The sequence below is a fragment of the Drosophila erecta genome, unplaced genomic scaffold (assembly GCF_003286155.1).
Source record: "Drosophila erecta strain 14021-0224.00,06,07 unplaced genomic scaffold, DereRS2 tig00000092-arrow-pilon, whole genome shotgun sequence".
Lineage (NCBI taxonomy): Eukaryota > Metazoa > Arthropoda > Insecta > Diptera > Drosophilidae > Drosophila > Drosophila erecta.
In genome coordinates, this window is record NW_020825207.1 from 1,220,178 (window position 1) to 1,236,674 (window position 16,497).

Genomic DNA, 16,497 nt, shown 5'->3' on the forward strand with positions numbered 1-16,497 from the left:
CCGACGGTCGTTCCTCTTCTTCTTGCGCGCTTTTTTGCACCCCTGACCCACGATTGCCCGCCCAAAACAGGCTGGCCAAAGATTTCAGCTGTTTTTAGGTTATGAACACGAATGACCTAGTCCAAGTCCAATTAAATAGAATTCACGTGCTTTGGTTTTCTTTTATTCGATTTTTAAGGATTCTAATTCTGATGTCTTGGGCAGTACTGTACCTGGAAAAAGTGTATGCAACGGAATTGAATTGCGGCAAAGTCAGTGGAAAGTCGTCAAAAGCACAACTGCAATTAGAAGAAACACTACACTTAAAATCATGTCTGGTTAAAACACATCTTTCGTTTCTTGTGAAAATATTCAGTAGGACCTATTGGAGTAGGATTTGTTGCGGTTAATGTGAAAATCATGCCACATAAATCAGTTTTTTTATTTCAACATTTTCACTAGAAATATTTCAAACGAGCTTTTTTTATTTACCTTATTTTCGCAACAACATGCCATGCGAACTGGAAAGGTAAAGGAGAGTCAATTGTTAGGCGAGGTTGTTATTATATTGGGCATATGCATTAGTTTTGCGAGAATTGTCAGTAGGACCTATTGGAGTAGGATTTTGTTGCGGTTAATGTGAAAATCATGCCACATAATTCAGCTTTTCTTTTACATCAGTTAAGATTCAGAAAGGTTTTAAAACAAAACGTAAGATTCTCGCAAAGAAACTATTTAGTTTCAGGCATATTTACCTTTTATGATTCCTGAGGCATTACATTTTTTTTAAACATCTCTTCTTGAACCCATCTGAAAAGATATAGTAACACTTATTTAGAAAGACGTTTGAAAAGATTTCGGCTTGTTTTTAAATGTGCGGCATTTCAGTAAGACCAATCTCGCATTCAACAGGAGAAGTTTCAATTTCAGATAGGGGCGAAAGTTAATGCTCATCACTTTAAAAACATTTTAGTGGCATTTATTAATTCGATATTTACCTCTTTTATCGAAAATGGAGTCCATATGCCGCATCACCTGGTTAAAAAATCTGGAAAGAGAATCGAAAAATTTGGTTAGAATACTTTGAAATATATTTTCGTGTTTTTCAAGCGGAATTCTTTTCAGTAAGACCAATCTCGCATTCAACATGAGAAGTTTCAATTTCAGATAGGGGCGAAAGTTAATGCTCATCATAAGAAGGGAAACAATTTTAAATTAATGGTTGCTTACCTTAATTCCTATGTTTATTCAAAGCACGTTTAAAGTTTTTCTTCGGCTGATCTGTAAATAGATATTGGAATTTAATTTAAATAGGATTTATATAAAGATAGCCCACATGGTCTTATAGTTTTTAGTTTTTCAGTAAGACCAATCTCGCATTCAACAAGAGAAGTTTCAATTTCAGATAGGGGCGAAAGTTAATGCTCATCAGAACTATTACATTATAAAATGGCATTCAAATAGAGACTAACCATATGTTCACTGTCACTCCACTTTGTCCTTTGAGTAGAACTCCAAGCTACAAGAAACGGAAATAATTAAGTTAATAAAAAGTCAGCAACTGAAATGAGCTCTCCCATTTTGCGTTATCTTCAGTAAGACCAATCTCGCATTCAACATGAGAAGTTTCATTTTTCAGCTAGGGGCGAAAGTTATTGCTCATCAGATAACGCAAGCGAAAGCTACACTTGAAGGCACTCAAATATATAATATCAAACTCACCTTTAGTTTGCACAGCCCTGCCTTTCTAACTGAAAAACCTAAAGAAAAACTGAGTCCTTAAAAACTTGCGATAGAGTTCCACAATAAAATATACAATTTATTGCATTGCGAATGTCACTTAAATGCATTTGTAATTGGTATGCACTTCTACACATAAAAACACTCCTTAAACCTAACAGCTAGCAATTGGTAGGTGCCTCTACAAAAAAGCGTAGAGTTCTCTTTAATACCTAATCCTACAGAAACTTTAGATTTCTATTCCTGAGCTTCGTCTCTGTCCCTATCCTTGTCCTTCTTCTTCTTCTTTTTCTTCTCCTTCTCTACTGGCTCTGCCTCCTCCTCAGCAGCTTCTGGGGCCTCCTCATCGCCCTTGTGCTTCTTCTTCTTCTTCTTTTTGTCCTTGGAAGGAGTCTCGTCGGATACCGCGGCCGCCGCAGTTTCCTCAACGCTGGAGGTGCTTAACTTGCGCTGAAGAAACACATTCATTTAGCAACTGAACAGCGGAATGAAATTAATTCCAAAAACTTACTTTGCTGGGTTCACTGGTGCCATTCGAGGGGGAAACTTCTTGAGCTGCTGGCTTCTTGGCATTGTAATCGACATAACCAGTCAGCCACTCCTTCGGTGTGTTTTCATTGGGCCGTCCGAACTTGTCTAGCTTGCCGGCGGCAATGAGCGCCTTCTTGGCCGACGCCTTTGGGCCCAATCCCCACTTGCGCGGGTATGTGTCGCGCTCCATGATCACTCGCTTGATCTTGGCCACCACACCATGGTCACAAGAGGCCATGGTGGCTGTGGTCATGAGGGCGATGGCCAGGCAAATGGCCTCGCCCTTGGTGGTGCAAATAACAATCTCTTGATCGATCTCAATGCCATCCTCGTAGCGCAGGACACCGGGCAATGTAATCTTGGCACCATAGCAAACGGCGTTGACCTGGAGAAAAAAGAGGCTGTTAGTTGATACCATAAGGGGTTAATTTTTGGTAGAGGAAATGTCGACCGAATATTCTTTGTCAAGCGCGCAGTATAAGAGCGCTGCCCAACATACACACATCAGAAGCTTTGTTGTTCCCAATCATAGTCACAGGTGCCCGTGGGGATTGCAAGCACCTGCCGGCTTAATATCATGGGGTACTTCGTAAACGGCAACTGAGTGCCAAACTTACCGAACTGTCTTTCATAATAATGCGCTTGTGGTTGACCAGCAGACCTTCTAGCGGCTTGATCACACGTCGCAGCATAGACTCGTCCTTGTGGTTTTCGTACAGCCACATGGCGTCCAAAACATCGTGCATGGTCACCATACCATCGCGCTCGGACTGAATGCCAGAGCGGACACGACGGAGCTCCAGCATCTGACCACCGACACCCAGTACGAGACCCAAATGGACGCACATGGTACGGATGTAGGAGCCGGCCTCGCAACTAACCCAAAAAACACCTGAGCACGTGAGTAGGCAGAATTGGAGGAGAAAAAGAGAAGAGGTTTTAACAATTACATTGTGCATTTGCGTGGTCAGGCAAATACTGGTGTTTCACTATCTTGAGCGGGCTGCACCTCTGCAGGATAAACTAATCCAGCAGCGACGCATCAGCTCTGTGCGAAAATAGACAAACGAAATTTCTGACTTACCCATATTTCGGTTTTCATCGTAGTCCAACAGCTTGCTGTCGTAGACAGTACGAACGCGCAACTGACGCTTTACGGCAGAGATGAGCGGAGGTCGTTGGAAGAGGGCACCACGCAGCTTCTCCAGGCCCTGACGCACCTTGGCCACTGACTCCACGGCTCCGTGCAGCTTGAAAATGGCCACGTACTCCTTGCCGGCGCTCTGCTGGGACTTTACCAGCCTGGTGGCCCTGTCAATGCAGACAATCAGGCAACCTGCCAGAAAAAAAAAAACACGCGGCACACAATGAGGTTAGGTTTCTATGGGGGGAGGTGAACATGCGCTTTACTTACCCGTGACTTTGGGATCCAGCGTGCCGGAGTGGCCAGTCTTTTCCACCTTGAGGATCTTCTTGATCCAGGCCACCACCTCGTGGGAGCTGGGGTTAGACGGCTTGTCCAGGTTGATGAAGCCCGTCTTCATGTACTCCTTGATGTCGCGGTTCAGGGGCGACGATCCGTGGGCCAGCGGAGTGTAGTGGTTGGAACGGATGTTCAGCTTGTCGAAGTTCTTCAGGAGCAGCGGCCATTGCGAGGTGTCCAGCTCGGCGATCTTGGAAGAGGGCTTGATTTGGAAGTTGCCCTGCTTCTGCAGCGTGCCAATGTCATCGCCGTCCAAGGGCTCCTCCTTGATCTTCTTCTTTTTCTTCTCCTTGCGTACTTCTGTGGGCGCATAGTCCGTTTAATTGGGCACTCCTTTAATTCATCACATGTGAGACTTACCCACGTCGGCCATCTTATCTACGTTTTCTGCTAAATCAACTAATAGACGGAGAGAAACCTCCGCACGTGTTGCGCGCTGCGAGAAAATGGAAGAAAAACACGTGGAGCGCGCGGTCTATCGATAAGTGCGACGATAGCTCTGCCCAGCACTGCATTGTATGCAGATATCGATACGTACATGGGAATCGTGCGATATGTCTCGTGAGCAAATCTCTGTATTTTATAGTATTTGTAAGCAAAATAAGTTTTTAAATGTTAAAGTAAACATTAAATATTCAGTTCAGAAAATATGTTGTTTATAGCTTCTACTTGCTTCTATAGCTTCTATATTTCTACTTTTACCATTTGCTTTTTTTTTATGAAATGTACACCTATCCTATTTCTTAACACAGGCTTGCTTGCTGATTGCATGTGGCGGGAATTTTTAAATAAAAAACAGCTGTTTCTTTCTATCGAAAAATTGATAGTCCCAAACGCAATCGATACTATCGCGATTAATCTACCAGCTGTATTTTCCAACCGGTTGTTTATTTTTCTAAACTTTTAAATTAAAGTCCTGCAGCGTAATGTCGAGGCGAGGACTCCTACTAATGGGTCAGTGCATGCCCTGCATCAAGCAGAATGCATCCAAGATCCGCATTCGCCGCATGGTGCTTGACAAGAACCTGAATATGGTGGGCAAAACATACATAAGATCTCGCCCAACAAGATTTCATATATTTTCATGTACTTTACTCGCAGTACTTCAAGAAGGACGAGTTCTACTTCGCCCACGACCCGCAGAAGGTGTGCAAGACCGGGGACGTGGTCCTGATACGGGAACTCCCCGAGCGCCTCACCCGCCTCATCACGCACAACGTGGAAAAAGTGGTCTATCCGCTGGGTGACATAACGGACCCACTCACTGGAAAGAAGGTGGTCGTGGGCAAGTACCGCGAGGACATCGAGATGGCCAACCAGTTGTTCGGCAAGTCGGAGAAGGGCTTCGACTACGAGAAGGCACCGCCCCGAGGTCGCCTGGAGGGAACCAAGGACTTCACCCACGGGGAAACATACATCAAGTACCACGAGGATGGCAAGGACCAGCCGTTCGCCGTCTAGAAGGTCGCCGCTCGTTTATCTGTTAAGTTTCCCTTTTGTTTAATAGTAAAGTGCATTATTATGACGTACGTACGTTTCTGGGTTTTATTATAAAATGGCCAAGGAATTGAATAGTAGTATTTTATATTTTCGTAGGTTTTGAATTACTAGGAATATTTTATAGGACTAGTAGGAATTAAAAAGGCGGGCTTAAAACATTTCTCTACATATTTTATTAAATGGTCGATAATTGTTTTGCATTTATTGATGATTTGTTTTCTATACGTATAAATGTATTTATTTTCAACTTCCGCTCGCTGATCAACAGTTTTTGATTATTTTATTTTTGAATTTTCCTAATTCAAAAGATTTTTCCGCGTTGGGTGCCAGGACACATCCGCAACATCGAAACATGCAGCACACGCACATATTTTTGGAGTTCAGATTGGGTCCGTGCCATAAATTAAGCTGTATACTAATCACATTCTCTTACGATCCTAAAGTTGTACTGGAGTATGGGGTTTGCCAGGTGAGCGTTGTCGTCGCACAGTTTTTGCTGCAACAAAAAGAAGACTAGAGCCGCTGGATTTTGCGTGAATGGGCCCGGATAACTCACCTGCTCCAGGTCGTGGCTGGCGCGGAGCATAAACTCCCGTAGGAAGTAGCCACGGGCAGGAAGATCCAGGGCCAGGCTCAGTTTGTTCTTGCCCTGCTGCTTGAGGATCTTCACCCCGCTGGTGGACTCGGCCTCATCGTCCTCGTTTAGCTGGGCATTGGCACTCGGCTTGGCCTGATCCTCATCGACGCAGATGGACCACTGCAGCGGCTTGTTGGAGCTGTTGGATATAGATGGTAATTAAAGTATATGATTGTGAAGGTCCTTGGAACTTTGCCATATAATGGCAAAAGCTATTATGATTCAGTATCTGAAAACATATAGTATTTGTGATGGAAAGTAGTAACAGTATCTTTGAGATACTTCGGATACTTCTATTGTAGAATCATCAACTAACCTCAGATGGAGCTCCAGACTACTAGCCTGCAGATATCGCGACACCGGAACCACATAGCTGACATTGAGGTAACTGCCCAAGGTGGGACAGAACTGCTCCACGTCAATGGTGTGGTTGTACTGGGCCGCCAGGACGCAACTGGCCACACTCCAGCAGTCCAGCTGGAAGGGCGGCAGCACAGACTCGTCGGGTTTGGGCCCCTGATCCTGTCCAGAGGCAGACTGCACCAGGCGGTAGACGGGATCGTCCTTGGCTCGGTCTGCTGCCACCGGTTCGGTCTGCTGGGGAAGCATCTTGTTCAGGGCGTCGGTGCTGTGTGAGCTCTTGCCCAGGAATCCCGGCTGGGCCTCCAGAACGGCGGAGGTCTCATTGCCTATAGAGGCTGCGGGCTGGGTTTCTACGATGTCCGTATCGTGTTCCTGCTCCTCCGCCGACTGCAGATCGTCCTCCACGTGCTGCTCCTTCACATTGGCATCCACGTTGTCTGGCTGAGGCTGAGTCGGCGGCAGTTCCTCAAAGCAAACGGACTGGAGAGGATATCACATGTTATAGCCACTTGACGTGCGTTATTCCTGCTAAAGCCTACCTGACAATTATCGCTAACCGACTCATCCCCATTGCACTCCGCCGGCTGCCCGAAGACGGCCGTCTTGATGGCCTTCTGCCTGATCCATTCCAGACTCCGCTGACTGGCAGACCGCCTGCCCAGATTGGACTCCCGCAAGCCCGATTCCTGGTACTCGAACCCGAACACCTGTGTGATGGGGTTGTCCACTGACTCGTTGGTGTTGCTCAGGTTCTGCAGGTCCAGCGCATCGGGATTGTCGCTGCTGTTTCTCACGGGAAGAGCCGGAGGCGGCACGTCCAGGGCTTGGGCTAGTGGACTCTGGGCGGACTCGGTGCTCACCTTGTTGGTGGTCAGAGCCAGATTGGCCGTTGGGGGCGATACCGTCTTGTAGACGTGGGTGTAGACGGTTCCGGGGTTGAATTTGCGAATAGGATGGGCGGCGGCGGATGGGGAATTGGAATCGTAGGCATCTGAGGCAGGACTGGCGATGGTGCCCACTACCACGATGTGCTCGTGCAGCTTCAGCTGGGACTGCTTCTGCTGGGCATCGATGTCGATGGAGTTATTCTCGAAGTCCTGAGGCAGAGGAATGGCCTGGGGTGGCTTCTCCGTGGAGGCCACTGTATCGTTCAGAGCAGCTGGAGGAACCTTCGCTGGAGCAGCAGGAACCACATGCACCGGCTGAGGTAGGTGCAGCTTCTGACCCGCCGCCTGACGCAGCACCTCCTGGGTGGGCGGCCACTTGCCCTTTTTGCTGCTAATGGTCTTGTTGCTGAATCGCGGTGCCGTCGTCGTGATGACCCCGTGTTTAAGACTCTGCTGCTGCTGGCCAGTGGACACCTGTGGCTTGGTCAGCACCGCTGCCAGGTCCTCCGCCTCCTCCTCGGCTAGCCGGGATCCGGGCGGACGCGAGGTGCTGGTGGCGTACATTTGTCGCATTGGCCAGGGTCCGTGTGTCTTGTTCTTGAAGAGCGTGTGCAGGTTGTGGAAGTAGTGGCGCTCCTCGTCGCTCAGGTGCGTTGGACCCGCCTCCTGGCGGAACATCCCGGCGCCAAAGAAGCCGTCCGGCTGCTGCTGCTTGTTGTGCTCCACAAAGTACAGGGTGGACACCGCAGCGAGGCTGAAAGATGAGGAAAAGGTGGATATTTGATTTGCTAACCCTGCAGGGCGTTGCTCCAAGCTGCAACTTACCAGGCTGCCATGACGATGATCAGCAGGAAGATGACGATCTGCAGGGAGCGGCTGGAGCAGATCTCGTAGCCGTCCCGCCGACTGCCGTAGGACGTCATGGCTGCTCGCTCCGGCAGGATGCAGCGCGGCTCCAGCAGATCCTTGGCACGCAGTTGATGGCTGTTTTGGCCAATGTTGGCACGCTCCAGGTGCTCGATGCGCGTCTCCAGCGAGCAGGTCACCTTGCACAGCTCCTTGACGGCTCCGATGTTCTCCATCAGGATGCGGTCCTTGAGAAGGGTTCAAATGTTAGTAAGGCGTTTAGGGGAATTGCGCATGTGTTCCACCTTATTGACCAGCAGGAATTTCTCAATCACGTTTCCATTGGGCAGCACCACGCTGCCAGCCTCTTGCACTGCGTCTGGGATGACCTCGCGCACCTCCTGCGCAATCACCCCAGTGTCCTCGATCTCCCGGGTGTCGCTCTCCCGCCGGAGACCGGAGTGCACGGCGAACTCCGGCATGTAGCGGTAGCGCACTATCCGGATCTTCTGCAGGTTGCGCAGCTGCACGGAGGTGTCCAGCTCGCCGATCTCCTGCTTGGCGCGACTGTCGCTCGGCTGGACAATGTGGCCGGACACCTTGAGGTTTCCGTGGACCACCAGGCTCTCGTCCGGGCGATCCGTGTTGATGCCCACGCGGCCCGTGTGGAAGACCGACTCCGGGGTCAGACCTCGCTGCCAGCACAGATCCACGTCGGACTCGAACTGACCCGGATTGGAGGCTCGCACGATGATCTTCTCGCTGCCGTGACTCACCACCGGGAAGTTGCCGGAGATCGTGTGCACATGCAGACCCACCACCAGCTGGAAGAAGCGCTGCTCCGGATTGGGACGACCCTTCTTGCGCATGTTGTTGTTCGTCGTCTCCGAGAAGTGCAGACGACCCACGGTGATCTTGCTGACGATGTGCTTCTGGAGATCGATGCTGTGGGAGGAGTTGATTATGGATTATGGTTTTTATGGATTATATGTGTGCGAGCTTTCGAAGGGAGGTGTACTCACGGAACGGGATGGAAGGCCTTCTTGGAGCGATCCGACTGGCTCTGCTCCACGCGGATCGTCTGGTTGGGCGCCTCGAACTTGACGCCGTAGAAATGCAAGTGGAAGGATTTGATTTTCTCGAAGCCGGACGGTGTCTTCACGAATTTGGCATCGCCCTGGAGGCGCGCATGGCAAGTAACCTGGAAGTGGTTCTTCTTCTGGCACACGTACGCGTCGTCCGAGACGCTGAAGTTGAAGCCCTTGTCCGCGTCCACGCGGTAGTAGATCACAGACAGCTCCTGGAGGCTCTGGTCGAACAGCTTGTGCCAGTTCTCCGGCTGGAAGGCGTTGAACCGGATGCACTGGCCTCCCGCCGGATCGCCCGCCTCGCTGCCGGATCCCGAACCCGATCCCGAACCGGAACCGGAACCTGTGACCACGCCGCCAGGCTGTCCGTCCAGACTGTTGTCCGCCTGGGAGTTCACGGCGGACAGGGCTGGCGAGACGGAGGCGGAGCAGTGGGAGGGCGCCGGGGTGGGCGTGGCCAGCGAGTGGTGGGAGGCGCGCAGGGGACTCATCTGCAGGCCCGCATCCACTTTGGGAGCACTGGCAAACTCCGGGCAATCCAGCTGCGTGGACATCTTGCGCTTGCGCGACAAGGAGTGCACGGGCGTCGAGGGCGCGGACACGCGGTTCAGGGACAACTGGCTGGTGCCGATCACCTGGACGCGATCCCCCAGTCCCAGGGCGGAGGTTAGGGTGCAGGTGGACAGGTTCTGGTAGCTGCCGGACGCGTACATCCCCGCCCCGGCTCCATTGTCGTAGTAGAGCATCTCGTCCTGGTGCTGCTGGTGTGGGGCGAACATCTGCTCGTTTAGTTGCTGCTGCTGCTGCTGCTGCTGCATCTGCTGCTGCTGTTGCTGGTGGCCGAGCAAGTTGCTCGGGCTTATGATGAGCTCGGACTCGTGCTTGATCCGCACATCGGTCTGAGGAGCCGCAAAGTGGTGTTGCTGCTGCGGAGGGGAGGCGTACTGGCCCAGATCCGTCTGCAGCACGCTGGCCTGGTGCTGCATGGGCGCCAGACCCGGGTAGATCAGCTCTCGCTGGAGCGGCATGGCCATCCCGTGGGCCTCGCCCAGCGGGCTGTAGGCGGGCTGCGAGTCCGGCGGACTCTCCGGCAGCTGCGGATGCACGTGGCTCTGGACCTGCGCCGCCACGGGCGTGGACAGGCCCACGCGGCCGGAGTTGCTCAGGTGGGCATCCAAGCCGTTCATGGGCGGGGTGTGCGGCGAGTCCATGTGGGAGTGCACTCCTCCCCCGGCGGACAGGTGCCCATTGAGGCCACTGTGGCCTAGCTGGATGCCATCGTCGAAGGCCCCCTGCACCAGCAGATCCAGATGGTCCATGCCATCGCTGTTTATGTCATCCAGATCTTGGGGAGCTGCAACCGTGCAAAACGTGCTGATTAGTTCAGGGGAAACCAGTATAAGTTTGGTATGTTTCCAAGTATGTATGTTACTTGGGAATTACTTGGGAAACTACAGAAATCTAAATAGTCCTGAGTGAGGAGCTCAGAGTTGCATAAATGTGGTTTAATTTTACAAGTAGAACTACTGGGAACCCACTGCTACTTGGGCCCTGCAGATCTCAAGTAGCCAGCTCCGTTCCGGAGAAATATACAAATTCTATATCCAGTGCCACGGGGGTTAGGAGTAAATATTGACATCCAATATTTTATTATCTTTCGAAGTAGAGCAAAGTCCGGGAATCGCGAGCTGCTCAGACTGCAAATCAGAATGGCAGAAAAACATTTCAATTATGGGGAAATTAAGTGTGGCACGTTTCCGAGGGGGCGTCTACCAGCCACCAACCAGTCCGCAGATAATTATAGTTGAATCAAAATATTCGTTTTTTGGTGCGGACTCGGACTCGGATTCGGGGCACTGGGAACGGGGAGCAGCCGCTGATAAGCCCTGAAATTCCCGCTCTGTTTGATCGATACTTGGGCAAACGGATTGTTGACGTGCCGAAAGTGAGTTGTGTAATTTATGCAGGTGCCTCGGTTGGGGGACTCGGGTTATTATGCTGTGCTTATGCGTTACCGCTCAAGTTCTTGGGATAGTCCATAGCTAATGGGCGATTCCTCTGCAGGACTCCAAAGCACGGGTTGCCTCGGCCGAACTGATGGCCAAGTTAGCTGGCTCTAACTGCCAGCTTCCATGCAGACATCATGGGATTTCCAATTCGGCTTCGATGCTGCTGCTGCTGCTGCTGCTTCTGCTGCTGTTGCTTCTGCTGCTGCTGCTGTTGCTGCTGCGATCCGCTGCATCCGATGGAACAATTATCTAACGCACGTATGAGCGAGCATACGGTTGATGCACTCTTCACAACTGGCTGAGCAGCGAAAATGCCCGAAACGGGCCGTAAAACTAATAATCAAACGCTGGAGTCCACTGCCAACGGATCGGCATGGTAACCAACCGATGAAAACGAAACCTAATTGCTCGGAATGAAAATGGGAGCCCTCGGATCGGCGAAACCCCAGCAGCAGATCATCGTCTTCAGGGCTTGGATCGCAGTTACTGTTTGTGCAACTGTTCTGCGGTATTTATGTTCGCAAACGCTCCTGGTTCTGGAAAACTGCTTCCACAATCTCCAAGTTTGTGGGACAGGGTGATGGGCTATCTCTAGTATGTGCTTAGTCACTCTTAGGCACTCGCGACACGTCGCACATGGACAGGAAACATCTGGGCACTGACTGCGGCCTGCGGAATCATAGCCGGAGTGCAAATATTTGGGCTTCCGTCCCCCGGAGTCGGGTTATTGATCAAACAACCTGCGCTCCTTTCGTGTGCCGCCCAAGTGGCATGCAAATCCCAGGCAGTCGGCATTGTATGGGAATATATTAAACGGTTCCAGCTATCATATATCCTGATTGCCTCGTCCGCCTGCTCCTTTGTAGGTGGGTGTACTCCTACAACAGCAGAACCTTTGACTTCGGGGTCTATTGCTTGTTTATTTCAAATACTCTAGGCGGATCTTTGGGTTTCTGGGATGAATGAGCTCTACATTAAATCAATTTATGTTTCAATGGCTCAGGTGGTTATAGATTTTGCTGGAAATGAGGCAGTACAGCCATAATCCTGCATCCCCTTCCCTTTATTCCTTAGAACCAAGGCTATCAACTTTCATCGGTAGGATTTAAAGTGTTCGTCTTCATAGCAGCAAATGAAGTCGAATGCGGGTACTAATGTGGGTTGCCCTTCCTGGCCAAGAGTATTTGAGGGCCAGAGGCACCCCTTCCCCGATTTGTCTATTTCTAGTATCCACTTTGGCTGTCAATGACGAGGAGAGCCGGGCCAGCCTTCAATGGGGCCACTGCAAGGACCCCATTTGGATGCGGGCTCAAACACTTGTGGTAATTGAATGGGTTTGGCAGTCGATTTGGGCGCTTTGTACTTACAGAGTTCGAAGAAATCAAGGTCCATATTCGAGTTACTTCAGAGCATCCTGTCAGGTGGCTACAGCATGACTGGCGGTCGGGTGGGTCTATAAAGAGCAGAACAACGCGACCATGAATTGCTGGCGGTGATCTCAAGTTCCAAGTGGACGAATTTTCGAGGGAAATGTTGAAATGTTAAAATTGGAGTACACCAACGATTAACCTTATCAGGCATTCACTAAGTAGAACAAAGTCAGCTTAATTCTTGCATTTCAATGCGCATAAAACTGCCTAAAACCGTTTTCCTTTCTTCAACTCGTAATACGTCTGGAAAAGAAAAATATATATATATATATTTTTTTTTTTTTTTTACTGAGAGCTTTACCCTTTAATTTCCGGTGATAAGCACCGGATTAGAATTATGCCAAAAAGTTTCCCTTGACAATCTTGTTTTATAGCCACAGGCAGTGAAAAGTTTTAAACCTACTAATGACAATGGTGAACCATAGTTTCTAGATCCCATATTCCTATATGACAGCTGACTCCTCCAGCTCTTTTAGGTGCATATATAAATGCCTAGCACTAGTCTAATGCCTAAATGCATGATTCCCAATCGGAAATGGGCACAAGATCACCACGAATTCCCAAAGAAATCCTCCCCCAAGTCGGAAAGTACACAAAACACGAGGTCTGCGTGCGAATGTGACTGCTGCGATGCAGAATACAGGCATATGTTTGTACTGCAAGTTGATATCTGGGATGTCTGGCATCAGAACAACGCAAAAAAAGAAACCAGTGCCAGATAAGTACTGGGGATAGAGGCGATTTCGACGGAACTCTGCGACGTCTGCGAGGGGCTTATCCGCCTCTGAGCGCCTCGACTTCATCATTATTTCATGTTCATCCGATGTGGAGCGTCTGCTAATTCGCAGGGAGCACGTGACTCCCGATTTGCAGTGGATGAGAGTGCGCCGAATGGCACAGAGCCCAGTTGTTTGGCGGGCAAGCTGGCTGGAAGCCGGGCACTACATTGCAGCGCAGATAAGCCAAAATGTATGCTACAAAAGGTGTTTCGGCACACGCGGCGTATGCGCAACTTTAAGGGATCTGCGTTAGTTGGCCGAAATCGAGGCGATCGGGTGGCTTGTGGTGACTTGTGGGTTTCGTAATCGTCTCTGGCCAGCCTTGGATCGATTTTAGCTCTTCGCTCGAGCGATCCGATGACCGAAAGTGGTTTCTGAAGCGGGACTTTGCCTCCGCTTTGTCATGGCTGGCTGTCGCAATGATTTTGATTGAATTAACGCCTTGGCTTTCATGTATGTTTGTGCGGATAGACTTGTCCCGGGGCTGTTTGCCCGTCGGATAAAGAACGCTTCCTCCTATAACAATAAGATGAAATGCTCAAGTGATTTGATTTAGTCGGCGGCAGGGCAACTAAAAATAAACCCCACCGAAAACAAACTCGCGATCGTGACTCGAGTTTCACTTGAAGATGCCAGCACAAATGAAAACAAAATAAATCCAAAGAAACCTGTAGCCATCCGGCTATTGATTGCTGCCTCGCCGTCTCTATGACGGAGTCGGAAGTTGGCTTCTTGTGCTTTGGACTCGCAGGGCGATGGACTGCACAAGAGACTGAACCGTGGCCTAAGCTCATCCTTGAGGCTTCTGGGGCTCTGACGGTGGACGGTGGCATTCGCCGAATCGGCCGCCTCATCATGCCGGCGCATTTAGCGTTTTATTAGCATTTCAATAAACAAATAAAGCAAATCTGCGAGCGACCTATAGTGCTCTCAAATGGCGTGCGGCGGCTCAAAAACACGATTGCACGTAAGCGGCGTTGGAATTGAGCCATAAATATGAATAAATTGTATTTGGTACGAGTATGTTGTTTTTGTGCTAATTGCCGCTGGCATGGGATTCACTCGGCCAACAAGTCAATTATGGCCAGCACACCGCCGCACTACTATGGCCAAAATCTGGAACCCATGACTTCAATTTGACCAGCCAGCCCAAAATCCAGCTGAGATTATCAAGATGTTCCTCGGTTTGAAGGGGAATTAGCACCGACGGCCTAACCAAGCGGTCAAGCATGGGAGCACTGATCTGGTCTGTTGGAGGAGCGCATATTTCCACGAATCTATGTGGATCTGTGCGATCTGCGACGCCAGGACGGAAGTGCGTTAGGACGGAAGCGAGTGACTCAAGGAGTGATAACGCCCTGGTTAAACCCGAAAGTGAACTCAATGTTAGGATTTCATTTGGAATGCGAATCTGGCGAATGCGGGAAAAGAGAAAAGAAAGTCGGCGCTCGATCGGGATGGCATGGAATATTCCATTTGTTATTTCTTATTTGTTATTGATCGCATATTTAGCATCTTTTCGGCTTGGTTTCCAGTTAGCCGGATCTCGGCCCCTCCCCCGCCCATTAGCGCCAAAATAAACTATGCTAAACAGCTTTCGGAGCCAGAGCCCCTTCTTTGCCATCTAGATTGTTATTTATAAGTATCTCGGCGCGTTTTTGCCGGACTTTTTTCTTCTGAATTTTACATACAGCTCTCTGATTTTCTGTTTTTTCCGTTTTTTCTGTATTTTTCTGTTTTTTTCTGTTTTTTCTGTTTTCTGTTACTGTGGCTGGTGCTCGAAAAGCAAACCAACCGGTTGACTTTATGTCTTGGCCCGATGGCTCGTCGCGAGCGTCTTTTTGGGCTATGGGACACGTTTTAGCTGTTTGCCTTTATTTTGCCGATCTTCTCGTGTGTTTTGTGGCTTGGCTGTTTCTGCTGGTTTTGTGTGCTTGGCACAGGCTGAGCCGAAGATATAGTGGCAGATCGGAGTAATCTCCGATGGAACTAATGGAATGAAGACGTGCACTTGGCGACGGCAAACAAAAGCGATAAATAATGCAGAATGAAACCCGTTTCTGCCGCATTCTTATTGTTTTTTAAGTACGCCGAACATCGAACACCGAACACCAAACACCAAACACCGAACAACGAAGGGGGAACTACGGCTGATTGCCATTCGATTTCCAGTGGGAGGCTGGGCCATTGTCTCGCTGTACGAGTGTACAGATGTGTGGCTGGGTGCACCGATTTTGGCCAGATTCGGGGTTACGTATACGCCACAGTGGCTGCCCCTACACTTGTCACGGCAGAGAAATCGCCGCTTCACACTTCACTCTTCTGGTTCGCACATGTTTCACTCGCTTTTCTTGCACAGAATAATTACCAGCATGGCTATTGGATCATGGGATTGGATGCATTTGATCACTGGGCGATTGGTGTAGATCTTGGATTAGCTAAAGTCGCCTTCAAATTAGTCGCACTCACACTGGCACACCCGCACACTTACACTCACTTACACTCGCACGAAGCGCCGTTACTGTGATTGTTTACGAATCTGTGGCTTTACTGTGTCGATGTCGGTTAAAGTCGGTGTTTTACGCTCCGTATACTCGATGCACTGCCTCTAAAGTCGCGCCAACTAGCCGCCTCTCTCGATTCCCCCGAATAACCGCGATCTCGGATCCGCGGAGCGACTGCACCAAGTCGGTTCGACAGCAAATCTCGAATGAGCGATAGCCCCAGCTCGCTCGATTCCCGTTCCACCTCGCTCGCTTGGACTCGGAATCGGTCTCTTCGGAGCGCGGCTCTGTCGGGGGTTGCCACTGCGCCTGGAGATCGCGGCTTGGAGATCGCAGCTTGGAGCTTCGGGCTCCGTGGAACGGCAGCTGGGCGGGATTTATCGAAAATAGAAACATACTCGTTATAGATTTACCTTATATAAAGCGGTTCTGCATCGGCAACTGGATTATGCGATGATGAAGATATTTGACTGATAGTTCAAAAGCCAGAACAGGGTACATATCAGTCTGCGATCACCATTCCATCACTCGAATGGATCCAGCTCGACTGGCAGCTATCCGGGCGCCAGATGGAGCGACAACCCTGGATGTAGCGCTCTCGCGGACTCTCTCGCGGCGAGAAATTGATAAATCGCAGCCAGCGTTGGTTAAGAAAAATGTAAATTAAATTATAACTAGCGGCGGCACAATGGGCTTAAGTAAAACCCGGCCCCTGTGCTTA

At 49.9% G+C, this 16,497-nt stretch overlaps 3 protein-coding genes, 1 long non-coding RNA gene and 5 other non-coding genes across 13 annotated transcripts; 1 reads left to right on the forward strand and 8 right to left on the reverse strand.

Annotated features, from left to right (window-relative positions):
* Positions 1-145: 145 nt before the first annotated feature.
* LOC113564301 lies at positions 146-727 on the reverse strand. The gene is made up of 2 exons (XR_003407898.1): positions 472-727; positions 146-278 (listed from the first exon to the last, which is right to left on the reverse strand). It is a non-coding gene; the product is annotated as an uncharacterized LOC113564301 (long non-coding RNA).
* A 131-nt stretch (positions 728-858) lies between these two features.
* LOC6547771 lies at positions 859-942 on the reverse strand. The gene has a single exon (XR_046761.2). It is a non-coding gene; the product is annotated as a small nucleolar RNA Me28S-Gm1083 (small nucleolar RNA).
* Positions 943-1,091: 149 nt separating this feature from the next.
* Positions 1,092-1,180, reverse strand: LOC6547770. The gene has a single exon (XR_046760.2). It is a non-coding gene; the product is annotated as a small nucleolar RNA Me28S-Gm1083 (small nucleolar RNA).
* Positions 1,181-1,330: 150 nt separating this feature from the next.
* Positions 1,331-1,414, reverse strand: LOC6547769. The gene has a single exon (XR_046759.2). It is a non-coding gene; the product is annotated as a small nucleolar RNA Me28S-Gm1083 (small nucleolar RNA).
* Positions 1,415-1,562: 148 nt separating this feature from the next.
* On the reverse strand, positions 1,563-1,651 carry LOC6548243. The gene has a single exon (XR_046758.2). It is a non-coding gene; the product is annotated as a small nucleolar RNA Me28S-Gm1083 (small nucleolar RNA).
* A 121-nt stretch (positions 1,652-1,772) lies between these two features.
* Positions 1,773-4,215, reverse strand: LOC6548241 (H/ACA ribonucleoprotein complex subunit 4). Its single transcript, XM_001976532.3, has 6 exons — positions 4,094-4,215; positions 3,665-4,033; positions 3,335-3,586; positions 2,868-3,142; positions 2,231-2,635; positions 1,773-2,169 (listed from the first exon to the last, which is right to left on the reverse strand). Exons 1-6 carry the CDS (start codon positions 4,104-4,106, stop codon positions 1,957-1,959), a joined length of 1,527 nt encoding a protein of 508 aa, XP_001976568.1. The 5' UTR covers positions 4,107-4,215; the 3' UTR covers positions 1,773-1,956.
* Positions 2,695-2,834, reverse strand: LOC6548242. The gene has a single exon (XR_046757.1). It is a non-coding gene; the product is annotated as a small nucleolar RNA snoR639/H1 (small nucleolar RNA).
* Positions 4,216-4,548: 333 nt separating the features above from the next.
* On the forward strand, positions 4,549-5,266 carry LOC6548240 (28S ribosomal protein S17, mitochondrial). The gene is made up of 2 exons (XM_001976531.3): positions 4,549-4,767; positions 4,835-5,266. Exons 1-2 carry the CDS (start codon positions 4,660-4,662, stop codon positions 5,192-5,194), a joined length of 468 nt encoding a protein of 155 aa, XP_001976567.1. The 5' UTR covers positions 4,549-4,659; the 3' UTR covers positions 5,195-5,266.
* A 142-nt stretch (positions 5,267-5,408) lies between these two features.
* On the reverse strand, positions 5,409-16,040 carry LOC6548239. 5 transcript variants are annotated; one of them, XM_015157199.2, is made up of 9 exons: positions 15,774-16,040; positions 12,431-12,516; positions 8,989-10,408; positions 8,272-8,911; positions 7,946-8,214; positions 6,773-7,874; positions 6,187-6,713; positions 5,790-6,009; positions 5,409-5,729 (listed from the first exon to the last, which is right to left on the reverse strand). In XM_015157199.2, the coding sequence occupies exons 2-9, from the start codon at positions 12,453-12,455 to the stop codon at positions 5,649-5,651; spliced, it is 4,284 nt and encodes a 1,427-aa protein (XP_015012685.1). In that variant the 5' UTR covers positions 12,456-12,516; positions 15,774-16,040; the 3' UTR covers positions 5,409-5,648. The 5 variants fall into 5 exon arrangements, with proteins under 5 accessions (XP_015012685.1, XP_026835672.1, XP_026835671.1 ...); XM_026979871.1 differs by having other exon boundaries at positions 15,770-16,040; XM_026979870.1 differs by having other exon boundaries at positions 15,764-16,040.
* Between the last annotated feature and the right edge of the window lie 457 nt (positions 16,041-16,497).